Source organism: Myotis lucifugus, unplaced genomic scaffold (assembly GCF_000147115.1).
Source record: "Myotis lucifugus unplaced genomic scaffold, Myoluc2.0 scaffold_113, whole genome shotgun sequence".
In the NCBI taxonomy this organism is placed as follows: domain Eukaryota; kingdom Metazoa; phylum Chordata; class Mammalia; order Chiroptera; family Vespertilionidae; genus Myotis; species Myotis lucifugus.
The window spans coordinates 1460166-1486107 of NW_005871161.1; the positions used below are offsets into that span (position 1 = coordinate 1460166).

At 45.6% G+C, this 25942-nt stretch overlaps 2 protein-coding genes across 13 annotated transcripts in view; both read left to right on the forward strand.

Annotated features, from left to right (window-relative positions):
• FAM49B (family with sequence similarity 49 member B) overlaps nucleotides 1-7360 on the forward strand; it is an 81789-nt gene extending 74429 nt beyond the window's left edge. Inside the window, exons 9-12 of one of the 4 annotated variants that reach the window (XM_014459677.1) lie at nucleotides 548-627; nucleotides 1766-1892; nucleotides 3105-3175; nucleotides 6987-7360. In XM_014459677.1, coding sequence (XP_014315163.1) covers nucleotides 548-627; nucleotides 1766-1892; nucleotides 3105-3175; nucleotides 6987-7068 — 360 coding nt within the window. In that variant the 3' untranslated portion in view covers nucleotides 7069-7360. Of the gene's footprint in view, nucleotides 1-547; nucleotides 628-1765; nucleotides 1893-3104; nucleotides 3176-4992; nucleotides 5705-6986 lie in introns of those variants that run through there. The other 3 variants (XM_006093295.3, XM_023757762.1, XM_023757763.1) reach the window with 3 other exon arrangements.
• Nucleotides 7361-10669: 3309 nt separating this feature from the next.
• Nucleotides 10670-25942, forward strand: part of LOC102431796 (gasdermin-C-like) — a 35984-nt gene continuing 20711 nt past the window's right edge. For 8 of the 9 annotated variants that reach the window (XM_023757759.1, XM_014459686.2, XM_014459687.2 and 5 more), the window contains exons 1-5: nucleotides 10670-10822; nucleotides 10900-11065; nucleotides 13685-13902; nucleotides 14242-14425; nucleotides 16446-16614. In XM_023757759.1, coding sequence (XP_023613527.1) covers nucleotides 13689-13902; nucleotides 14242-14425; nucleotides 16446-16614 — 567 coding nt within the window. In that variant the 5' untranslated portion in view covers nucleotides 10670-10822; nucleotides 10900-11065; nucleotides 13685-13688. The other variant, XM_006093316.3, reaches the window with a different exon arrangement.

Below are 25942 nucleotides of genomic sequence, written 5' to 3' on the forward strand. Positions count from 1 at the left end.
CTGTCCACCCCATCAGACAGTCTTATTGGCTCCAAAATAAATGCTGAATTTGAAAACTGAACCCCTCTCTTGCTACCTCTCCACATGAGCCCACCTCCCTCTCACCTGGATTACTGCAGTCATGTTCTGACTGTTCTTATTCCATTATAAGAACTCTTGCCCATTACAGTCCTTTCTCCAAAGAGCAGCAAAGTCTTCTTAAAACAGAAACCTCATTTCCTTCCTCTGCTTAACATGTTTGTAGTGACTTCCCAGTTCCCTTGAGATGAAATCCACCCAGCTCCTAGCCTCCAGGCCCCCGTCTGTGGGCTGCGCTCTTTCCACCAGCCCCCGTTTACACGCCTCTCAGGAGAGAGGCCTTGGCTGCTTAGCTGGTAGCTGTATCCCCAGAGCTTAGAGCAGTACCTAGAATTTAGTGCATTTTTTACAAAATTGAAAGTAGAAACCGAATATTAAAGTTGCCAATTTTTCATGTTATGCTAGGTTTTAGCTTACACCTATGTACTAATTCACTTTTACTCTTTTTGTTCTCCGTGCACCTTTACAGAATAAAAACTTACCCATAGAAAATACCACGGACTGTCTGAGCACCATGGCCAGCGTGTGTAGAGTCATGCTGGAAACGCCGTGAGTATCGTGTCGGCTGGTCTCTCACTTTCATAATCCTGTGGGATGGTTGTCCAGATGGAAGCATGTCTTAATTGTAAGGTGGGAATTAAGGCAATCCCAGGTAACCAGTGTAATATGTGAGCAAAATTAAAATAACTTGGCAGCTTCATGGAACTTCTGGTTAAGTGTCAGTCCAGCTGCTTTTAAGGTGCCTGAGACCAGCAAGACTAACTCAGACTCTTCCTAATGGAGATTTTTGTGGTGCTTTGGGGCGAAGGGAAGGAGTTTTAACGCTCTTTCAGTGTTGCTTTTCATGCATTCTCTTTCCTTTATCTTCTGCTAACCCCTTTTTCTCAGTATGAGTTCTCAGTCTTCATTTTTTCACCACTCGCCTGAGTCCCCTACTGGGTTTCTCCTCTCACGCCGTTCAGGATGTCTGCCACATGTTGTCATAGGCAGAAAGACTCCATCTGGATTCCTGAATAGATGGTCTTACTAGATAACTGTCGTTTTAGTGGAGCTCTGCATTTTCCAAAGTCCTGTTCTATATGCCACCTCCCAGGAAAACCTTACAAGCAAGAGGGCGGCTATCACCCTCCTTCCTCTCTTCCTTCTCCCTTAGGAGAGTGAGGCCTGGGGAGCGAAGGGATTGTGCACAGTGACCGACCCCACACACGCCTGGACCCTTCATCCCGGGCGGGCCAGGACTCTTTCTGCTGGGACATGATGCCTTTTATATGGACAAATGAGAGAATAATCCAGTCAGATTGTAGAGAATTAAAATCCACTAATACAGTAATGTGTTTAGATAAATCAGCCCAGACACGCTCGCTCTGTTAAGCTAGTGACTTTTTTCATCATATTGGTGATAGCACTTATTCCCAAACTTTTACTTGGGGCTACTTTGGGTTTCTCAAAAATGGTCTGATCTCTGCTAGCAGAATGGGCAGTAAACTCAGATGCATAGAGAGACCATGGGAGGAAAGTGCTGACTGCTGCACACACCTGTCTGGGAGCGCCATTGCAGGGGAGAGGGGCGGCTTCATGTTAGCACCTCTTACCGGTTAACAGTGCGTCTTCCAGCATCAGCTTGAGAGTTGAATCAGCTCATTCATTTGTGATGAGCCTCATGCATCATGTCTTCTCTGCCCTCCAGGGAATACAGAAGCAGGTTCACAAACGAAGAGACAGTGTCGTTCTGCTTGAGGGTAATGGTGGGCGTCATCATACTCTATGACCATGTACATCCCGTGGGAGCATTTGCCAAAACCTCAAAAATTGATGTAAGTGGCCTTGTTTTATGTAATTCCCAACACTTGCTATAATCGAAAGCCAGAGGCTTTTTCACGTTAAGAGCCGGCAGGCAGCACCGTTAGTCTGTGATCTGGGGGCCCTTGGCCTCCTCTGGCAGTGCTCCTACAGCCTGTGTACCGGTGGGAGAATGACCGGAAGAGTATTGTTGTTTAGAGCACGTCCTTGTAGGGAAACCTCACACTCCTCCTGCGTATTGGGCAATATAAACAATCAGACATAAGAAAAAATTGTATCCTTTCATTCTCTTGACCAAAGGCCATTTCAGACAAAAGATTTATATCTAAATATGCAGGGTGGGGTAAAAGTAGATTTAGCTTTATAATTACACGAAACACAGAGTCTATTCTTGTATTAATTATTAGTTAATTGCATTATTTTCCATGCGGACGATTGTAGGCCTACATTTGCCCCACCTGTATATGAAGCACCAGGAAAGGTGCTCCAGCAAATAAAGGTGAAGACCATGCATTTTCCCTCCTCCAGTTCTAATAGTCTGTGGCTCTGGCCTGGGTTTCTCTGTTTTGTAACTTCTCTCCTCGCCCTCTCACATCTGGTTCATCAGAATTATGACCAGGGCTGGGTGGGAATTGTCTTCCGGTTCCCTTTCCCAGCGGGGCAGGCTCTCAGCACCTCCTGTCTGGATTGCTGGCTGCCTTCATTAGTGCCCATCATATGGAGAGAGAAGTGAGGTCATTTATTGAGTGATTCCTGTGTCCCAGGAATTACTCACTTAATTTTTCCTGTACCTCAGAAAATACTCCTAAGAGAAAGGAAGTTTAGAGAAATGAAATAATACAATGGCTCGTGAATGGTGAGCAGGATTTGGGAATTTTGAGCCCACGTTGCCAGGGGTGTCTATCTGGAGAGCGCCTCCTTTCCTTGCCAGTGTGTGTGTCATCCTTTAAAGGCCACTCAGCACCTTTAGGAAGTCCTTCCTTAGCTCACCCGGGCTTTCTCATTAGTGTGGTGGCGCTTCAGGTTGACTGAGTTGGTTCTTAAAAAATTTTGTTTGACAAACTGAAAATAATAAGACTTGAGTAGATTTTTTTTTTCTGTTTAAGAGTAATTACATCTGTAGTGTGAGTTCTGTGGTTGTGGTGCTAGTGTAAGTATTACTGTTTTGAAAGTCATGTTAGCTGAAAAAAAGATGTCTCACCTTTTCTGTTTTCTTTTCTCCTTAGATGAAAGGTTGTATCAAAGTTCTTAAGGACCAGCCTCCTAATAGTGTAGAAGGTCTTCTCAATGCTCTCAGGTGGGTGTATGTCCGTGCACACGTGGGTCGGAAAAGTGCATGTAAGAACGCGCTTCAGAGTGTGAGGAGCACAAGGCTGTGGACGTAAATGTTCATTCAGGAATGTAAAGATCCCCTTCTTATTGGTAACTTTGCTTCAGCTGCCTAGTAAGCATATGTTTGTCTCTTTACCTCTCTAAGCATTTACTTGAGTGCAGATATGTCTTTAATTTTTAAATTGATTGGGAATGAACTTAATAGGAATGGAGTTTAGATTTCTTTAATTCGGAGAGACTGTGTATGTGCCTGCTTAAATGATATGTTCCTTAAAGCAGCTGTCTATGTGAAATTCTTATAAGGCAGATTGATACAGCATTAAGTTCTGCCTGAGATAGCTCCACAATATACCCACGTTCAAGCCTGGGGAGCCTGTTCCCATTGCTCCTCGTCTGGTCCAAGCTTTGGTCACCTGGACCCCGTAACAGCACCCCGGTTGGTCCCTCTGCTGCTCCTTCTGCTCCCTCGGCGCCAGAGCGACCCTTTCAGACCATCAGTGAAGTCACACATCGCTCCCCTGCTTCGTATCCTGCCCTGGCTTTCACTGCCCTCAGAGTAATCCCCACTCTCCTCCCTGCGGCCCGCAGCCTCTGGGTGAGCTGGTCGGTCCCGGCTCGGGCTTCCCTCCTTTGCAGCCAGGTTACCCTTCTGCGTGCAGGTATCTTATCTCTCTTCCTCTGCTCGCTTGTAAGCTCCTGGAGCTGCCTGGTACATAGTAGGCTTGCTTATTGGGTTTCTGCTCTTTCTGACAGGAATCCTGTCGTGAATCTTCTTTTAAAATACGAACCACTCTTAGCGATTCCCTTTTAGATTCTTAATTTGTGTTTACAAACTTAGAGCAAAACACCCCTGCCTGGAAATAAGGCGCCTGGAGAACTGAGACACGGGATGTAGTAGGTAGACTGTCCTGAAGCTGAGTATGTGGAGCAGGGCCGCACCCCTTTCTGTGAGGGCAGCGAGGAAGCAGGGATCTAGGCCAGTGACGGCGAACCTTTTGAGCTTGGCGTGTCAGCATTTTGAAAAACCCTAACTTAACTCTGGTGCCGTGTCACATAAAGAAATTTTTTGATATTTGCAACCATAGTAAAACAAAGACTTATATTTTTGATATTTATTTTATATATTTAAATGCCATTTAACAAAGAAAAATCAACCAAAATAAATGAGTTTGCGTGTCACCTCTGACACGCGTGTCATAGGTTCGCCATCACTGATCTAGGCTCTGTGGACCACGTGGCCCTGTCCCAGCTCCTCGATGCTGCGTTCGTAGCGAGAAGGCAGCCATAGGCCATGCTGAAGTGACTCAGTATGGCTGCGTTCCAGTAAAACTAAAAACTCAGTTCGTATGATTTCCATGTTAACATGAAGTATTACTTTTATTTTGATGCCCCCCCCCCCCCAACCATTTAAAAATGTAAGAATATGCTCGCTCACAGGCCATAGAAAAATAGGTAGTAGGTTGGATTTGGCTCAAAGGCTACAATTTTTCAACCCCTGAGTTAGAAAAACAATAATTTTCCTCTGAGTGAGAAGTTACAGTCAATTGTTTACTTTAGAATTTAACCAGATCTTCCCAACAGGCAGTTCTAACAGTTTCCCAGCTGCTGGCTCTGCGACTGAAAGGCGATGGGAGGACCAGCGCGGAGCCTGAGCCAGCTGATGCCGGAAGGGGAAGGCCTGAGAGAATGTTGCCTGGCCAGTCGCTCTGCTTGTCGTAGAGCCGGATGCCAGTGATGATGTGTGTTTTCTAATTCCCTGCAATGGGTGTTTTTTCCTGTTAGGTACACAACAAAACATTTGAACGATGAGACTACCTCCAAGCAAATTAAATCCATGCTGCAATGACACTCCAGAGCGAGCGCCTGCAGTGACTCGGATGCACAGTTTTTAGTGATTGCAATTACTCTCTCATTTACTCTCGCTTTATTTCTTCCCTCTGTTCCTCTGCCCTCTTTTTTAATCATGTTCTTGTTCTTAAGACTTCTTTTCTGTGCCAAAATCAGTCAAGTTATACCCTGGAGGGGTTGCCTTTCAAACAGGCCACCTGAGGCAGCTAATCATGCATCGCATTGGGGTCTCCACTGAGAGAAATTCTATGACTTGAACTAAATATTTTTAAATGTGGATTTTTTTTGAAAACTAATATTTAATATTGCTTCTCCTGCATGGCGAAACTGCCTACTCTGCTATTTAAAAGCCCTCAATGACTTTATTTTCTACTGCCGCTTTTTTTCATGTGCAGCCAAATGAAAATGTTTAAATTAATTGTGTTGTACAGATGGTACCCAACACAAACTTTTTTTAAATTAGTAAGATTTTTGTTTAAAGTTTTAAGTTTGCATTTTGACCTTTTTGTAAGGATGTATGTTGTGTGTTTAACCTTTATTAACTAACGTTAAAACTGTGATGTGTGCGTAGAGTATTACGTATGCATGTTCATGTTTAAAGAATGGCTGTTGATGATAAAATAAAAATCAGCTTTCATTTTTCTAAGTGTGGCCTGGTTTCCTGAGGTTTGGTTTTAGGCGTCCAGGGCTCTCCCCTTGTGTTTTTATGAAATGCACGCACACATTACACAATTTCCCTTCTTTTAGGAGAGAGCTGGGTCTTTTGAATAGCATTTTTCTCTAGTATTGTCTGTGTGTACCCCGTTTTTATTGCTTTCCTAAGCTTGCCAAGGGCAGTAAGACCAGCGATGATGGACTGCTAGCCTTGCTTACCTCGTGTGGATGGAGTAACTGCAGGACGTCCACTCTTGCGTGGTCTGGTTTCCCAGGAGCGAGGGGGAGGAGCTGCAGGACGCAGAGTGGAAGGAAGAGCCTTCATGTTGGAGGGGAGTGAGCGTGAGGGGCTTCCCAGGAGGAGCTGAAGGCCCCATCCCCCACGTGGGAAAAAACGAGCGTGTTTGTCGTTCAAGGCCCTAAAACCTTATTTTGTGAATGTGCAGGTGTGAGATGCTGTTTAAAGGCTGTCTAGTCACGCAGGCTGGTGCTTTAATGAGGACAGTGTTGAAGCTCTGACACCATTAAAAGAGTTAACTGTGGACGCGGCTCCTGAAGGCTCTGTCCAGACCTGGCTCAATAGGGCAGCTCAGGAGCCGTGGCCCTTCCGATGGAGCCCGGCAGCCTCAGGGCTCAGCACATGCTCGCCCATTCCCAGCTGCCTCTGCGCTCGCTGTTGAGACTGTGTCACGCCATGTCCCATGTCCATGGCTCGGTCAGGTGGCCCTGACCAGTCATCTTCCTCCCTCATCCACCTGATCTTTCGAGCACCAGCCTTGGGGATAGCATTCTCCAGGTCCTTCTGGACCCTTCTGAGAGTATTGTCCTGGGTTAAATCGTGAACCCCCAAAAGGTATGCTCAACCGCAACTGGAAAATGCGACCTTATTGGGAAAAAGGGTTTTTGTAACTGAAACTAAAGTCTGTAGTTAAGGTCACCCTGCATTGGAGTGGCCCTAAATCTAGCGTCAGCTCTGTAAGAGGAAGGAAGGGGACGGGCACAGAGCAGGAGGCCACGTGAAGATGGAGGCGGAGGCTGGTGCAGTGCGGCTACCAGCCAAGGAACCCGTCACAGGCCAGATTCTCCCTCAGCCTCAGCACCAAGCCTGCGGACACCTTGATCTCAAACTCTGCCTTCCAGGACTGAGAATAAATTCTGTCGCTTTAAGCCACTCGTGGGAATTTGTTATGGCAGCCCGGAGCAACTAGGACAGGTATCTTATCCAGCCCCTCCGATATGTCACTGCCCTTCAGGGTAATTTTTTTGATCTTTAGAACTCGAGAATGGCCATGGGTGATGTTCCTTCCGCACCCTGAGGATCTTGTGCCATCCACAAATTTCAGGCAGGACAAGTGAACTCCTGAGTGGACAAACATAAACAAGAATGACACAGCCAGGACCAAGGATCACTGCTGTGGTCCTGCCGCCAGCCCAGTGCACGCCTGCGTGTTGGGGAGAACTAACTCTGCACCGGGGTTCCCAGCTAGTCTGCGGGCCAGCCTGCCCAAATTGCCTGTGTTTGTGAACTAAGAAGCATTTCTATGTTTTTAAAAGGTTGGAAAAAATCAAAAGAACAATATTCCATGGCATGTGTAAAGTACAGAGATTCAAATTCTAATGTCCATAAATAAAATCTTATGGGAACACAGCCTCATTGGTTTATTTATGTATCATTTTGGGCTATTTTTGCGCCATGATAGTACAAGGGAATTCTTGTGATAGGGGCCATGTGACCCTCAGAGGTGAAAATACCATCTGGCCCTTTACAGAAAGTTTGCTGACCCCTCCTCTAATGATAAGAGCAAGTTAATTTGACAACTAAATGTCAGTCTTTTTTTTTTTTTTTAATTAATCCTCACCCAAGGATATTTTTTTCTGTCAATTTTTGGAGAGGGGAAGGGAAGGAAGGAGGGGGGACTGAGAGAGTGAAACATTGATTGGTTGCCTACTGCACTTGACCGTGGCCAGGGATCGAACCTGCAACCAAGGTATGTGCCGTCAACTGTGAATTGAACCCGCAACCCTTTGGTGCATGGGCCGATGCTCTAAGCACTGAGCCACACAGCCAGGGCCCAAATGTCAATCTTAAATGTTATCACCACAGAATAAAGGGTAATTTTGTGAGGTGATGGAGGTGTTAACCTAATTGTGGTAATCACTTTGTAATATATGTGTGTATGAGATCATCACATTGTACCCCTTAAATTTATGAGTTATATGTCAGTAATATCTCAATAAATAGGAAAAGTAAAGTGATAAAATAAGCTTCCAGGTTCCCCTTTAGAGACTGATTCCGAAGATATTATTTAGAAGATAGAGTGAGGTCAGGGACTCTGAGTTTCTACAAGAGTCCCAGGTGATTCTGATGCAAGGGGTCCCCACAGCACCCTGAGCAAAGCTGGCACACCTGGCCTGGAGGAGGAAGTGTGGGGCTGCAGGTTCGGGGATGTGAGAGGCTCCAGCAGGGATACCCTCGGCTCAGCTGACCTGGCTTCTTCCCACCTGGACATTCTTCACATCACAGATGGTGAGGAGGAGACACGCTTTGCAGCAGGTGGGTTTCAGGCTGGGCAGATTCTTTGCCTAGACTTTGGGCCCTGCTGAGCCCTGACCCCGTTTGGAGATTAAATGGGAAGCCTGTGTGTTGCCCCAACTCAAACCAAGGGAGGCCTAGAAGGAAGGTTAGGAGGGGTTATAAATTAATGAGTGATGGTGTGTTTGCAATTTGACAGCGAAAGCCTTAGAAGTGACTTGAAGACTTAAACTGAAACAAAAGGAGGTGAACTCTGTAGCTATTTGGGGGGACAGATTCTAGGTAGAGGAACTAACCAAAGGAAGAAATTTCCTGCCATATGAACAGCTGGAATGAGTGAGAATTCATCGGAACGTGAGGTCAAGTGCATGCAGGCCACTGTTGGTCATTATCATGACCGTTTTTACTTGAAGTGGGATTGGCAGGTAGTACAAAGGTTAGATCCCCAGGGAGGTATGCGATGCACTTTTGAAAAGATGCGTTTGCTGTGTGGACAGTAGACGGCAAAAGCAGGAAGTCTAGTTAGGGGATTGGGATAATCCAGGTTAAGTGTTGATGGTGGGTGGGGCAGGCTGTTGGTCCTGGAAGTGATGAAAAGCGATCAGATAGACCCTGGCAGAGTTAATGTCTACAAGAGTGGTGTGACATGGCTTCCTATAGCTCTGACACTCAGAAGGAGCCAGGAAAGTAATTCTGAAACGGGCTGGTTGGTAGGGAGTGAGGTGATGGATGAAGAAGCAAGAGGAGAGGGAGGAAGCATGAGTGGTGCAAATCGGGGCAGCTGTCGTGGAGGCCTCCAGGGAAGAAATTGTAGAAATATAGGCCACCGTGCTCTCAAGGAACGCGTAAGGACAAGCTTACCTTCCATTTGTAGAAGGTGTATGGTTGGTGTCCCCCCACTAAAGCTGATAGTCTGTGGAGTCGGGAACTCTGTCTTACTGACCTTGTTACCCCAACACTGGTATCGAAAAAATGTGTAGAAGGTGTAGACCCAAAACCTAGAAACTAGCTGGCCAATTGGCTGGCTCAGCAAAGGTGGGGCTCTGAGAAGCTTACATTGTTCTGTATAAGGAAAGGGAGAGGGAATTTGGGGGAGAGCAGAAACCTAGAAGCTCATGACTGAAACTTGTAAGACCTTGGGGTGGGGAAGAGGAAAGAGGAGGAGGAGGAGGGGGGGGAGCAGGTGTGAGGCAGGGAGGGGCTGAGAGAAGTCTCCATGAATACCTGTGAACAGGGCCAACCAGAAAAGAGCTAGTGGAGAATTTTAGTGGTGCTGGGCAATGGCCACCCCACCTTAGTCTCTCCTGAAACCTTAAGTAAATTGGTGTCGCTTACTCTTACGCAGGGGACCAAGCACTACCCTGTGGTGTGGGCACAAACAGAAGACGCCTGTGTAAAGTTTGCCAGGAGGGAGGCATGGGTGCTGCTTGCACACTGCAGGGAGGAATGTGGAGCTTCTCTGCTTTTCCAGGATCGCTGCTTCCCCACTGTCGGCTGTTCCCAGTGGAGGACCAGGGATGTGCAGCTGTGGCTGCACACTCACTGCCCCAGGCTTCCCGTTTATATCCCTCCTCTGGGATGTCGGAGGTGCTTCCCGATGGAGAACAGGGAACTGGGAAAGGAAAGCTAGCAGCTGCTTATGGTGACGGTTCAACGAAGCCTACTAAAACCTGCAGGCTTCCTTGGACTCACATAACTCGCCCCAAACAGCTGAGTCACGTTTCCTGGCTTCTAGAATGTCCCAGAATAGGGCAGGGCTCTCAGGTGCTGGCCTGTGGCACAGTGGTATATGCACCTACAAAACTGGATATTTCGAGTCTGTTGTTTTTACAATGCAAATTATAGAAAGTAAATTCAGTCTGGGGAAATCTTTCGGGCTGGTGGGTCATGTAGAAAGCACAGCCGTGAGCCCTCTGGCTCATGGAGTGGTTGTCCCGTTCCCCAGGTGGGGAAGGGCAGGTGTGGGACTTGCAGGAACAGTGGATGGAAGAAGAGGGGATAAGTGCCTTGTGAGGCACCCTCAGCTGCCCTTCTGAGCGTCAGAGCTGGGACTGCCTGCTCCCCAGGCTCCTCTCTGCCAGGCATTGCCCTTCATCCATGAGGCCACAGGAGTGATCACGAAGTAATTAGAAAGTAAATGGGTTTGGGGCAAGTTGTTTTGTCCTTTTAAAAATCTCCTTTTTCTTTACCATTAAAGATTGTTGTAAGATCGATTGTACAGCACATGACACACAGGAGGGGTAGCATTAATTCCGATTGAACCAAGGCTCTGCCCAGGGTCCTGCATGTACCTCTTCTTCTCTCCTGAAGCTTATTCATACTTTTCCTGCTGACACACGGCCACATCTTACACAGTGCGTTTAAGGTGGCATGTAGCCAAATAAGTGGCCCCAGCAATCATTCATCCATGAATGAACCCACGAATCAGACTTGCTCAGACTGTTCTCTGGGTCAGGAACAGATACGATCTGCTTCTGGAGATCCTATCTACTGTCCTATGAGACAGCCTGGCAGAGACAGTGTATATAGAAACCCTGCCTGATTCTAGTCTCCACTTGCCTGAGAAGGACTTGAGAGGTAAGACTGGTTGATCCAGAGCTCAGCCCCAGACCTAGTCTGGAGGAGATGAGGGCTTCATCTGCTTCTTCTTACAGGATATTGCCCTGGAACTTGAGTCAGGGATCTGCTGGTGGGAAGAAAACACAACGAGCAGTCGCACTTCTCTGTTCTCTGGTTTTGTCTGACCTCAGGCGGTCTGGAGATTGGAAGAAGCCCTACCCATTGGAGCCTTTCTCTATAAGACAAGACAATATACAACTGGTAAGTTCTAACCAGGGACCAGGGGGTGAATAAGAAGATACTGTTATCGGTGGAAGTGGGCTTCTTGGAGTGCCGTGAGGCCCCCACAGGAGGATGGGGTTTCATGGAAAGCTTTATTAATGATGTAAAATTAAGGTGGTTGCCTTCCAAGGTCCCATCTCTGTCCATCTTGCCATGGAAGAAGTCCAATTTTGCCTTTAGCAGGGCTAGGATCAAGGCCCTGCCTAGAATTTCTGTTCCGTGTTAAAGTCCAGTCCAGCACCTGGCTAGCTTAGCTGTGTTCCCAACTGGGTCCGTTGTGTGTGGGGTCAGCATGGCATGGACCATGTGTCTGTGTAAGGCCACCTGACTACGGAGAGAGACCAGGGGAGCAAGTGCAAGTCACAGAGCAAGAGAGAGAAAGAACAAGAGCAAACAAGAGAGAGGTAACTCTGGGGTTTTAACCAGGAGCTTGTCCAAACTAACCAGTTAACTCTTCAAGATTTCACATGCTTCTGATGGGGTCACCCCCCAGCCAATCTATTGTTCCCCAGGCTAGACTGACAGGCCTACACCCCGACACCCTCCCTGCAGCCCCCGACTTCTGCACATGTGCCCATCTCCCCCTTTGTTCTATCCCTTCCCCCAGTGACCTGCAGGGAGTGGACTGGTGGTTCCCTGAGGAACATGAAGCTGCCCAGATGAGCATGCTTATAGTTTGGGGCCTCCCCTTTGCTTTTCTTCTTTTATTAATATTAACTAGTTAATTATGGCAATAATACTACAGAGAGAAATGTTCTTAATAGGTTTGAGAAATGAGTAGAGATGTTTTTGGTTTGTTTTAGATTGACAAACACCCTCTCCCACCCTCAGCTCCCCACCCCAAAATCAGCACTTCTTCATACAGTTCTCCCTAATGCAAAAGAAATTGGGGTAACAACACATGAGCAGGGAAGGCTAAGGGATATATTTTTGACACATCTTGTTTTTCACCCATCCTCACCTTCTTCCCTTTGGCAACTATCAGCTTATTCTCTGTACCTATGGGTCTGTTTCTGTTTTGTGTTGTTTATTCTTTTTTTTTTAATTAAGATTCCACATATAAATGAAATTGTATGGTATTTGTCTTTCTCTGTCTGACTTACTTCACTTAGTATAATGTCCTCCAGGTCCATCCATGTTGTCTCAAATGGCAAGATTTCATTCTTGTTATGGTGGAGTCATATTCCACTGTGTAAATGTACATCTTCTCTACCCACTCATCTATCAGTGCCATCTACCTGCCCTCAGAGTCTTCAGCCATGCCAACCTGCCTGAGCACTGTGGGTGGGATGAAAAGAAAGCAGGCCTCTTAGGAGTGTCCTGCATAGGGGTGGGGAGGCAGGCTCACTGTGCTCTCTACTCGCCCATGGGAGAGTCATGGCCACTGGGTTAGGAGTGTCCCGCATGGCAGGGAGCCAGGATCACTGTGCTCTACTCCCCATGGGAGAAGCATGGGCCACAGGGTTAGGAGTGTCCTACAGGGAGGGGAGAAACTCACAGTGCTCTACTCCCCCATGGGAGAAGTGTGGGCCATGGGTTTAGGAATGTCCTACAGGGCCGGGAGCGGGCTCACAGTGTTCTACTCCCCCAGGGGAGAACCTGGGCCACGGGGTTAGGAGTGTCCTACAAGGCGAGGAGCGGGCTCCCTGTGCTCTACTTCCCCATGGGAGAAGCCTGGGCTTTGAGGTTAGTCTTGACTGAATTGTGCTGCCTCCTTGGAGGGGTGACATGAAACTGCTGTGCTTCCATTCCTGGAGGTTTTGATCCTTTGGACTCTGGGCTCCCACAGAGGAACTTTTTGTCCCCAGGTGGTTGTCAGAACTGGTGGTGGAGGGCTGAGGGCTGAAAGGTCTTGTTCTGCCATCTTACTGACATTATTTTTTTGAAATGGAAAGTATTTAAAAGCAGAATGAGCATGTCATCCAGGTTGACAACTAGAGGATGACGACTACAGGTAGATGAGTACAGGTTGACGAGTACCCATATAAGGCTCCTGACACCTCAAAATGAGGCACTTCATAATTTTCTGGTGAATCACGGTCCACTTAGCACAGCAATGCAGGCGTCTGGGCTTTATTTAACTATCTCATGTCCACCTTTGTGACAGCCACACTCTTGTTCTGTTTCAGTCACAGCAAGACTCGATAAGATCTTAAAAAGCATGGGCTTTGCAGCACTGAACATGGGTAGTTCACACACACACTAACAATCAGTCCTCCAGGGGGACTAACCATCGTACAGTGTGGCCAGCTTGATGGAATTGTGGTGGCATAAGGAAGTGCGTACATTTGGTTTTGGAGGGGAACTTACCTCCTCTTTGGCACTTCCAACAAGTTAAGCAAGTGCTCATTGGTCCGCTGACCCAGCAGGGACTCCAGGTCTAGGTATCTCATCTGTTCACTAAAGACCATCCTGATGGACAGTTATTTAAGGAAGACCCAGGGCCTTTGCACATGCATGTGACTTCACTGTGTAGACACAACAAAGGCCTATGACACAGTCAAGTTACTGCCAACTCTCTGAATGACACATGAAACTCATTTAATCTTATCTGTAAGACCCACTTGATCTTCATGTTTCCCTTCTCTCTGCCCCTAGCAACATGCCCTCCATGTTTGAGAGAATTACCAAGAAATTGGTCAAAGAGATCGGAGACCAAGAGCTCAGACCTGTCAAATGCTTGGTGAGCGCCACCAAGATACACCGGTTTTCTCTAATACGGAGGAAGAAGGCTCGCTCTCGGTTTTGGCAACTACCCGATATCCCACTTGACGTCTCCCTCATGCACATCCTTGAACCAGGTTCTTCAGTCCCAGGTATTGTCAGCCAGGGGCATAGGAGGCAGGGGCTGCAAAACAAGGGTGCAGGGAGAAGGGGTGCAGCTGGCAAAACATGCTGAGACACCCACACAGGGGGACTTCATCATTCCTTAGGGTTAGGACAGTATCCCTGTTATCCAGCCCCTGGGCGGATTCAAACATCCTCAGGAGTAATTTACACTCAAAATGTCGGCTGATGAGTTAGCTTCTCGGTGGAGATTAAGTTGAGTGGGAGAGCTGGGCAAGCTAGGGCTCAGTCGTTCCGTTTCCATGCCATTTCCCAGCTGTTCCAGAGGGAATTCTTGGCTGAACCTCAGGTACCTTGTTCGTTTCCAGACACTGCTGTGGAAGTGTCTGCCGACTTCAGTGACACCGAGGTCAGGAAGCAGCAGGCGGCTGGGAGCGTGAATGCTGGGGCAGAAGTGGGCTTCTCGGAGGAGACTGCTGCCTGCCGAGGGTCCTCCCTCAAGTACCAGATTGTTAGCACCCCACATGAAACCTGGCCAGAGCTTCAGAAGAGGTGAGGACAGGGGGAGGGACCTGGTCAATGGGCCCCACGCAGAGCTCTCCTCGTGGGCAAAGAGGCTCAGAATGAAGAAAATGACACCCCAGATCACGCTGCCCTTCTTGGGTATTCACACATCCATTCATTCGTGACCTCCTGGTTCAGAGCGGTGATTAGTTATTTAATAAGTCTTCATTAAAGCTGCGGATGTCCATTACTATGCTGTTTTGTGTTGAGAATAGAGTAATGACAAGACATAAAAATCCCTGCCCTAAAACGTATTTACTGGGGCAGGGGACATGCAGGGAGAGAGAAAAATAAGCAATAAAAAATAAGCCAAAGTATTAATTTAAGTGAGGCAAAGGCTCTGAATCTCTTTGTTTAAACAAAGTATGGCTCAGTGTCCTAAAATTTAATTTACCTCAGTGCCTGTGGGAAAAGACCTTTTAGAGACAGATATTTCAATTTAAAGTTTCGTTTTAAAAAAATATGTTTTTATTGATTTCAGAGAGAGGAAGGGAGAGGGAGAGAGAGATAGAAACATTAATGATGAGAGAATCATTGATTGGCTGCCTCCTGCATGCCCCCTACCAGGGATCGAGCCTGCAACCCCGGGCATGTGCCTAGACTGGGAATTGAACCATGACCTCCTGGTTCAGAGCAACACAGGCCAGGCCTAAATAGTATTTCTGTCAGTGCAAAGAAATATTAAAGTAAGCAACTGGTAAAAATCCCAGGGTATTGAGACTGAAAGTTGCTTTGACAGGGCATGGCACTGTTTCTGTATTTCTGGTGTCTTGTAAGACTCTTATTAGAACTAACATTTACGAAGACTTTATGGTGTAAAAGAGTATGTGGCCGGAAAATAAAATAAAATTTGTCCTAGAAATTGTTTTTAGCAGTTGAAGAGGCTCCAATTTGAGGGACACTTTTTATTATCCAGCACCAAGAAAGAAAAGTCTGTCTAAGGTCAAACTTGAAATGTGAAAAGAAAGGCAGTGAAACACTTTTGATAAATGGATGTGGGTAGTGTCAGGAGCTGGTGGAAGAGGGGCTGGAGGGAGGGGCCTATTTAGGTCTTTCTGTGAAGCTAACAGTTGAACTGAGACCTGCAGAATAAAGGGAGCAAAGAGCAGGAGGAAAGTGGTCCAGATGAGGGGTTTGAAGCCTGGACCAGGACCAGCTTGGACCAGCCTGGCGTTTCCAGGAGCTGTGGGGAGTCAGTGAGGTGGGAGCTTAGCCAACCAGGATGAAGGTGACAGGAGTGAGGCTTGGAGGTGAGTGAATTTCAGATGACACAACATCTTAGAGACACGGTGAGGGCCTTGACTTCCCCTAAAGGGCGACGGGAAGACTCATACTGGAGGCTGTGACCTCCTCCACTGAAAAGCAATGCAAGGATCTCTGAGTATTTCCCTCCGCTCTCTACAGGGCGCCAACCCAGTGGGGCCTTAAGTGGAATGAGTGTTGAGTCTGAGAACAGACATGCAGATGAAATCTGTCTTCAGTACTTTAAACCCGTCATGTCCCCTGCCCAGACCTCTGTCCACATCCCCTTGTGCTTGTCCTGGAAAGTCATCCAGCACCTCTTGCTTCATCATGTTTATCCATTTGCCACCACCTCACCCTGACTGTGCCTCTGGACAATGGTGGATGAGGGTCCCCAGCTCTACAGTCAAGCTCCCTAGGGACTGTTGTCAACCAAGTGCACCTGTCCACTCCCGGCCTCTTCAGGTGGGAGGCCCCGGCACTGGGCATCTATCTACCCCCGAATAGGACCAATATAATTTTGGAAAATGATGATGCCTTTCACAAAATGGCCTGTTTACTCTCCTTCCCACGCCCCCATCAGAAAATGGGGGCCCCTCCACCCTGCGTAGCAAAGAAGATGTTTCGCTTTCCTTGGTAACTTACCCCATGTGCCGGGATCTTTCTGCCTGTGGCGGGAACACCCCTTCCAGGTCCTGAGGAGGAGGGTGACCCAGGGCCACCTGGGAAGGCATCTCTTCCCACTCTGATCCTCTCCTCCCCACAGGAAACTGCCAGACCCTGAGCCGTACTTTCTGAAGCAATGCCGGGAAGCAGGGGTGAATCTGTATGTTGTGACTGACACCGTGGAGCTGCTCAACAGCCCTGTGCTGCAGGATCATAGCAGTGTGAAGGTCTCAGGGATATGCTTCATCCCTTGGAATATTTTTGTCAAGGTATGAGGTGGAGACACTGATCGATAAAAAGCAAGTAGATTTAATTATGTGGTATTACATTTCCTTTGGTAAGGGATGGATTATGGCAAATCTAAAGGGGTGGCTGCCGTACTGTCTACAGGTCCAGTTTTATGCTGGAAGAAGTGAGGGGCCCCTATTACCAAACCTCAGTGGTTGAAGTTCCCTAAATGCCACGGCAAGCTGAGAAGAATGGATAGCAGGAGGGAGATTCAAATGCCTTCAGGCACATAGGATTAATATAACTCACAAAAACTAACAATAGTGCTTCCAATTAAAGTAAATTCATTTATCAGATAGTATCCTATATAATAAAGAGCTAATATGCAAATGGTCATCATGCCCTCGTACCCTTGTGCTGGGGCCGGGGGACCTGAGGTTGTGCCAGGGCATCTGAGGCTGCACCCCCTGCCCGGCGGGGCTTGACGGGGGTGGGGCTGGCCAGGTCTGGGTCTCACACAATTTAGAGGTGCATGTGGGTGGGCGGGGACTTGACTCTGGGTCCCGCGGTGCGCCCCAGACTCTGACAGGAGGGATATTTTCATATACATTTTACTAATTTTCTTTCATCTCTGACACTTCTATTATAGAAAAAGGGCAAATAGCAATATTAAAATATTTCCTCAAATTAATTCCCTTTTAATGTGCATGACTTTTGTGCACCGGGCCAATAGTGTATTCATAATGCGCTTTTAAACATTATAAATATATTTAATTCTTTATTGTTGAAACTATTACATGTCTCCTTTTTCCCCCATTGACTCCTCCGAGTCTGCTCCCACCCCCCAGCACAGGCTCTTACCCCCCTACTGTCTGTGTCCATGAGTTTTGCTTATATGCATACATAAAAGTCCTTTGGTTGATCTCTTACCTGCCCCCCCCCCCCCTTCTCCTGCCTTCCCTCTGAGGTTTGACGGTCTGTTCGATGCTTCTATGTCTCTGGATCTATTTTTGTTCATCAGTTTATGTTGTTCATTATATTCCACAAATAAGTGAAATCATATGATACTTATCTTTCTCTGACTGGCTTGCTTCGCTTAGTATAATGCTCTCCAGGTCCATTGATGCTGTTGCAAATGGTAAGAGTTCTACGAGATGTATCAATAAAGATATTGCTATGATATATGTCTGATATTTTGCTGCTTATGTATTCTTCTAAGATTTTTATGGTTTCCCATCTTACATTTAAGTCTTTTATCCATTTTGAGTTTATTTTTGTGTATAGTATAAGTTGGTGATCTAGTTTCTTTTAGTTTCTTTTTTTTTTTTTTTGGCAGGTATCTAACCAATTTCCAAACACCATTTATTGTAGAGACTGTCTTGACTCCATTGTATGCTCTTGCCTCCTTTGTCAAATATTAATTGAGCATAATGGCTTGTGTCGATTTCTGGGTTCTCTGTTCTGTTCTATTGGTCTATATTTCTGTTCTTGTGCCAGTACCAGGCAGTTTTGAGAACAGTGGCTTTGTAATATAACTTGATATCTGTATTGTGATCCCTCCAACTTTGTTCTTCTTTCTCAGGATTGCTGTGGCTATTCGGGGTCTTTTTTTATTCCAGATGAATTTTTGGAGAGTTTGTTCTAGGTCTGTGAAATAGGCCATTGATATTTTCATGGGGATTGCATTGAATTTGATTGCTTTGGATAGTATGGACATTTTAATGATGTTGATTCTACCAATCCATGAACACAGCTGGTGAGCACAGCAGTGGTGGCAGGAGGCTCTCCCTCCTCTGCGGCAGCGCTAAGGATGTCCGACTGTCCGTCAGTCAGACATCCCCCAAGCGCTCCTGGACTGCAAGAGGGTGCAGGCCGGGCTGAGGGGACCACCCCCCAACCCAAATGCACAAATTTTGTGCACCAGGCCTCTAGTTAGTGTATAAAAATGCCATGTATTTCTGAGTGTTAATTTTGTATCATGCTACATTGCTGAAATCATTTATTAAATCTAGTAGTGTTTTGATGGAGTCTTTAGGGTTTTCTATGTACAGTATCATGTCATCTGCAATCCATTCTACCAATCCATGAACACACTTGTTTATATATTCCTCCACCTCTTTTTTTCAACGTCCTGTTGTTTTCCAAGTACAGGTCTTTGACCTCCTTAGCTAAGTTTATCCCTAGGTATCTTAAGTTTTTTGTTGCAATGGTAAATGGGATTGTTTTTTTTAGTTTCTCTTTCTGTGAGTTTATTATCTTATATAATAAAAGGCTAATATGCAAATTGACCAAACCACAAAATGACCAGTCACTATGATGTACACTGACCACCAGGGGCAGACACTCGATACAGGAGCTGCCCCCTGGTGGTCAGTGTGCTCCCACAGGGGAAAGCGCTGCTCAGCCAGAAGCCGGGCTCACAGCTGGTGAGCACAGCAGTGGTGGCAGGAGGCTCTCCCTCCTCTGCGGCAGCGCTAAGGATGTCCGACTGTCTGTCAGTCAGACATCCCCCAAGCGCTCCTGGACTGCAAGAGGGTGCAGGCCGGGCTGAGGGGACCACCCCCCCACCCAAATGCACGAATTTTGTGCACCAGGCCTCTAGTTAGTGTATAAAAATGCCATGTATTTCTGAGTGTTAATTTTGTATCATGCTACATTGCTGAAATCATTTATTAAATCTAGTAGTGTTTTGATGGAGTCTTTAGGGTTTTCTATGTACAGTATCATGTCATCTGCAAATGACAGTTTTACTACTTCTCCAATTTGGATAACTTTTATTTTTTCTTGTTGTCTGAAGACTATGGCTAGCACTTCCAATACTATGTTGAACAAGAGTGGTGAAAGTGAGCATTCCTGTCTTGTTCCTGTTCTTAGAGGAAATGGTTTTAGTATTTGCCCATTGATGTGATGTTGGCTGTAGGTTTGTCATATAAGGCTTTTATTATGTTGAGGTATCATCCCTCTATTCCCACTTTGCTGAGAATTTTTATCAAAAAAGGGTGTTGGATTTTGTCAATTGTTTTTTCTTATCAATTGATATGATCATGTGGTTTTTGTCTTTCAGTTTGTTTATGTGATGTATCATGTTATTGATTTGCGGATAATGTACCAACTTTGAATCCCCCGAATAAATCCCAATTGGTCATGGTGTATAATCTTTTTTTTTAAATATATATTTTATTGATTTTTTTACAGAGAGGAAGGGAGAGGGATAGAGAGTTAGAAACATCGATGAGAGAGAAACATCAATCAGCTGCCTCCTGCACATTCCATACTGGGGATGTGCCCACAACCAAGGTACATGCCCTTGACTGGAATTGAACCTGGGACCTTTCAGTCTGCAGGCTGATGCTCTATCTATTGAGCCAAACCAGTTAGGGCATGTATAATCTTTTTAATGCAGTGGTCGGCAAACCATGGCTCGTGAGCCACATGCGGCTCTTTGGCCCCTTGAGTGTGGCTCTTCTACAAAATACCACATGTGGGCGCACACGTACAGTGCGATTGAAACTTCGTGGCCCATGCGCAGAAGTCGTTTTTCAGCCTGGGCGAGTCCGTTTTGAAGAAGTGGCGTTAGAAGAAGTGGGGGATGTCGGTCGGTCAGGTGATGGGAGACACGGCGCGGGCGGGCTGCAGGATACACAGTGCGGGGGAGGTGCATGTGATTTATGCACAAGTTGAGTGAGCCAGTCAGTCAACAGTCTCATTGTGCAGTGGTTAGTGCTAGTCGCATTTGCAAATTGCGCGAGGGTGACAAAAGATAGATGAAACAAGTATACAAGACGAGTGTGGATGGCAGAGTTGGAAGGGGTCTACCTCAGCAAATGTACCTCAATCAGATTGAGGATGTTTTTAGCAAAGGCCAGCTTAGGAGTACCCTAATTAAGTTAATAACAATGTACCTACCTATATAATTTAAGTTTAAAAAATTTGGCTCTCAAAAGAAATTTCAATCGTTGTACTGTTGATATTTGGCTCTGTTGACTAATGAGTTTGCCGACCACTGTTTGAATGTATTGCTGGATGCAATTTGCTAATATTTTCTTGAGGATTTTAGCATCCGTGTTCAACAGGGATATTGACCTGTAATTATCTTTCTTTTTAGTGTCCTTATCTGGTTTTGGGATTACAGTAATGCTGGCTTCATAGAGAGAGCTTGGCAGTCTTCCTTCCTCTTGAATTTTTTTGGAATAGTCTGAGGAGGATTGGTGTTATTTCTTCTTTGAATGTTTGGTAAAACTCCCCTGTGAAGCTGTCCGGACCAGGACTTTTGTTTGCTGGAAGTTTTTTGATCACTGCTTCAATTTCATTTGTAGTTATTGGCCTATTCAGATTGTCTGATTCTTCATGATTAAGTTTGGAAGATTGTATTTTTCTAGGAATATGTCCATTTTGTCTAGGTTGTCCAGTTCAGTGGTTGCCAACTTGTGGTCCACGGACCACTGGTGGTCCGTGAGGTCCGAAAGGCTGGCGACCACTGGTCTAGTTTGTTGTAATAGATTTGTTTGTAGTATTTTTTTTTTTTTACAATCCTTTATATTTCTGTGGGATCAGTTGTTACTTCACCTCTTTCTGATTTTATTTGGGTCCTCTCTCTTTGTTTCTTGGTGAGCCTGGCTAGAGGTTCATCAACCTTGTTTATCCTTTCAAAGAACCAGCTCTTGGTTCTATTAATCTTTTTTTTTTTTTTGCAGGGTGGGGTGGGGGGTGTCTCTATGTCATTTATTTCCACTCTGATCTTTATTATTTCCTTCCTTCTACTTCCTCTGGGCTTTTCTTGTTGCTCTTTTCCAACTTCTTTAAGTTGTAGGGTTAGATAATTTATTACCAGTTTTTTTTATTTGTGTGTGTGTGTGTGTGTGTGTGTTTGAGGTAGGACTGTAGTGCTATGAACTTCCCTCAGGACTACTTTCACTGTGTGTGTCCCATAGATTTTGGATTATTGTGTTTTCATTGTCATTTGTTTCTAGGGTGTTTTTTAAATATATTTTATTGAGTTTTTACAGAGAGAAAAGGAGAGAGATAGAGCGTTAGAAACATCGATGAGAGAGAAACATCGATCAGCCGCCTCCTGCACATCTCCTACTGGGGATGTGCCTGCAACCCAGGTACATGCCCTTGACCGGAATCGAACCTGGGACCGTTCAGTCCGCAGGCCAACGCTCTATCCACTGAGCCAAACCGGTTTCGGCTCTAGGGTGTTTTTTAATTTCTTCTTTGATCTTTTTGATAACCCATTCATTGTTTAAAAGCTTGCTATTTAGCCTCCATGTGTTTGATTGTTTTTATTGTAGTTGATTTCTAATTTTATGCCATTGTGATCTGAGAAAATGCTTGATATGATTTCAGTCTTCTTGAATTTGTAGAGATTTAGCCTGTGTCCTAATATGTGGTCTATCTTTGAAAATGTCCCATGTGCACTTGAAAATTATGTATATTCCATAGCTTTGGGGTGAAATATTCTGAAGATGTCAATTAGTTCCATCTGATATAGTGAGTCATTTAGGATTGCTGTTTCTTTGCTGTTTGTTTTGTTTTGTCTAGAAGATTTATCCAGTGATATCAATGGGGTATTAAGGTCCCCTACTATGATTGTATTGCTGTCAATCTTTCCCTTGATATCTTCCAGAAGTGTTTTTATGTATTTGGGTGCTCCTGTATTGGATGCATTTATGTTTACAAGAGTTATATCTGCTTGTTGAATTGCTCTCATTAGTATTATGAAGTGGCCCTCCTTATCTCTTGTTATGCCCTTCACTTTGAAGTCAATTTTGTCAGATAAAGTATTGTGTCCCCAGCTTTTTTTTCATTTCCATTTGCTTGAAACATTTTTTTTCTATCCCTTCACTATCAGTCTGTGTGAGTCATTTGTTCTGAGGTAGGTCTCTTGTAGACAGCAGATATATGGGTCATTTTTTCTTATCTATTCAGCTACCCTATGTCTTATGATTGGAGCATTTAATCCATTTACATTTAAGGTTATTATTGAGAGGTACTTGTTTGTTGCCATTTTTATTCTTTATGCCTATGTTCCTTCTTCCCTTTCTATTTCTTCCTTTTACATCAGTCCATTTAGCAATTTTTGCATTGCTGGCTTGGTGATAATAAACTCCCTTAGCCTTTATTTGTCTGTGAAGGTCCTGATGTCACCTTCAGTTTTGAATGATAGCCTTGCCTGATAGAGTATTCTTGGATTTAGTCCCTTGCTTTGCATTACTTTGTATACTTCATTCCATTCCCTTCTGACCTGATTTATTTCTGTTGAGAAATCAGTTGATAGTCTAATGCAGTGGTCTCGTGAGCCACATGCGGCTCTTTGGCCCCTTGAGTGTGGCTCTTCCACAAAATACCGACTTCTGCGCATGGGCCACGAAGTTTCAATCACACTGTACGTGTGCGCCCGCATGTGGTATTTTGTGGAAGAGCCACACTCAAGGGGCCAAAGAGCCGCATGTGGCCAGCGAGCCGCAGTTTGCCAACCACTGGTCTAATGGGAGATCCCTTGTAGGTAACTTTCTGTCTCTCTCTCTGGCAGCCTTTAAGATTGTTACTTTGTTGTTTACGTTTGCTAGCTTAATTATGATGTATCTTAGTGTTGGTCTTTTTGGGTTCATCTTGTTTGGGACTCTCTGTGCTTCTTGGACTTGAGTGACTTTTTTCTTCCCAAAGTCAGGAAAGTTTTCTATCATTATTTCTCCAAACAGGTTTTGTATTTTTTGCTCAACTTCTCCTTCTGGCACCCTTATTATGCAGATGTTTTTGTGTGTTTGTTTGTTTAGTGTTGTCCCAGAGCTCCCTTAGACTCTCCTCTTGCTTTTAATTTTTTTCCAGTTGCTGCTCTGCTTGGGTATTTTTTTCTACCTTGTCTTCTGACTCACTGATTTGGTCCATAGCTTCTTCTAGTCTACTGTTGAAACCTTCCATTGTAGCTATGTCATTCTTCATTTCCTTTTATTCTTACACATGTTGGTGAATTTCTCATCCAGATGTTTGAGCATCCTTATAACAATTACTCTGAATTCTTTCTCTGACAAATTGCTTGCCTCCATTTCATTTAGTTCCTTTTCTGGTGCTTCCTCCTTTTCTTTCATTTAGGGGTTGTTTATCTGTCTCCCCATTTTTGCTGTTCCTTTGTAATTGTTTCTATGTATTAGATCAAACTGCTATGGCACCCAGATTTTTTGAATTTGTCTCATGTAGTAGATGTTTTGTGGGACCCATTGTTGCATGGTTCTCCTGATGTAGTTGGGTCTTGAATGTTATTGTCTCTTTCATGGATGGAGTCTCCTCTCAGGGTATCTGATTATACACATTTTATATTTTACTAGAGGCCCGATGCATAAGATTCTTGCAAGAGGCTCGGCCCTCACAGCCACAGTGGCTTGCCTTGGCCCTCCCAGCCCCAGCTTCATCTGGAAGGTCTTTTGATCTAATTAGCATATTATGCTTTCATTATTATAGAGATGTAGTTTGTCCTCACTTTGAAGAATTAGAAACTCAAGAAAAAAAAACGGAATTGTGAGTTAATGTTCCCAAGGTTGGTGATTTTGTCTTGGAGGAAGGAAGTTTGAACAACTGAAACATTGCTCCAGTTTGAAGGATGTTTGACCTTCAACTTTGGGTTTTCATCTGCTTGGGTTTGGAAACTGGCTTTCTGAGAACAGGGGACAATTCTGTGTCATCCCCTGCCACACCCATTCACCCTCCCCCACTGTCACAGCTCTTCCCAGCCATCTGGGTGCTAAGTGCTGGGTGCTAAGTGTTGGCCATGGGCTGTGATGTCATTAAACAGTTTGCATATCACCTCTGGGTCATGGCTGCATCAATTTTGTTTTGGTTAATCAGACAAAAGGTCAATAAGGAAATGGAGGACTTGAGCAGCGCCATGTAGATGAATTGAACTACATTCCCTAACAGACAGAGACAGAACATTCTGTGGAGTATCACACACGTTCTCCTTATGCACACCTGGAGCATTCTCCAGCCCAGCTCACATGCAAGGCCTCCCTATCCGTCTGACCAAGTTTAAGAAGTCTGAAGTTATACCAGATATATTTTCTGGCCAAAATGGAATGAAAGTAGAGACCAATAATAAAAGGAAAACCTAACAAATTCACAAATATATGGACATTAAGAAATACACTCTTGAATCTTCCGTGGGTCAAAGAAGATACAGCGAGGGAGATCAGAAAATATCTCTAGACAGATGAAAATGAAAATACAGTACCATATTGTACATCTAATAATGGGTGGAATACTACTTTTTTTTTATCACAATAGATATTAAATGGATGAGCTACATAATAACAAAAAAGCTTAACAAAATTCAAATAAACTAAAACCCATCTTGCTTTTATAGCAAGATGTGGAGTCTTACTTGTATCTTCAAACCCTTAATGTCATGTTCCTCTTGAACAAGGTATAAAATCATAAAGATATCTACACTAATAAAAGAGAAACATGCAAATTGGTGTCACTTCGCTACCCTTCCCATTGGCTAATCAGGGAGATATGCAAATTAACTGCCAGCCAAGATGGTCTCCGGCAGCCAAGCAGCTGATGCGAACAGGGAGGCTTGCTTCCTTCAGTGACGGAGGACTCCAACGTTCCCCGCCTGACTTGCCGGCCTCTCATCTGCAACTCTAAGCAACTATGTTGCAAATATAGAAGCTAAACAAAACCCCAGAAACCTGCTTTACTCAGCGGGGCTTCAGCCCGGACCGCAACATTGTATCAAATACAGAAGGTAAACCAAGGCCAGAAACCTGCTTTCAGCAGCCGAGGCCTCAGAGCTAAAGCTGGCCCAGAATAAAAAAAGAAACAAAGAATAAAAGGAGCGGTTGGGAGCTTCAGTCACCCGCCAGCCTGAAAACGGCCCTCAGCCCCTCAGCCAGACTGGCCAGGCACCCCAGTGGGGACCCCCACCCTGATCCAGGACACCCTTCAGGGCAAACCAGCCAGCGCCCACCCGTGCACCAGGCCTCTATTCTATATAGTAAAAGGGTAATATGCCTCCCGGCACCGGGATCAGCATGACAGGGGGCAGCGCCCAAACCCCCTGATCACCCTGCAGCTCTGTGTGTGACAGGGTGCGGCGCCCCAACCCCCTGATCAGCCCTGCTCTGTGTGTGACAGGGTGCAGCGCCCCAACCCCCTGATCAGCCCTGCTCTGTGGGTGATAGAGGGCGGTGCCCCAATCCCCCCCACGGGCCCTGCTCTGTGTGTGACGGGTAGAGCCTTAACCTCCCCATCGGCCCTGCCCTGAGTGTGACAGTGGCGGCGCCCCAACCCCCTGATCGGCCCTGCTCTGTGTGTGACAGGGGGCGGCGCCCCAACACCCGCCTGATGGGCCCTGCTCTGTGTGTGACA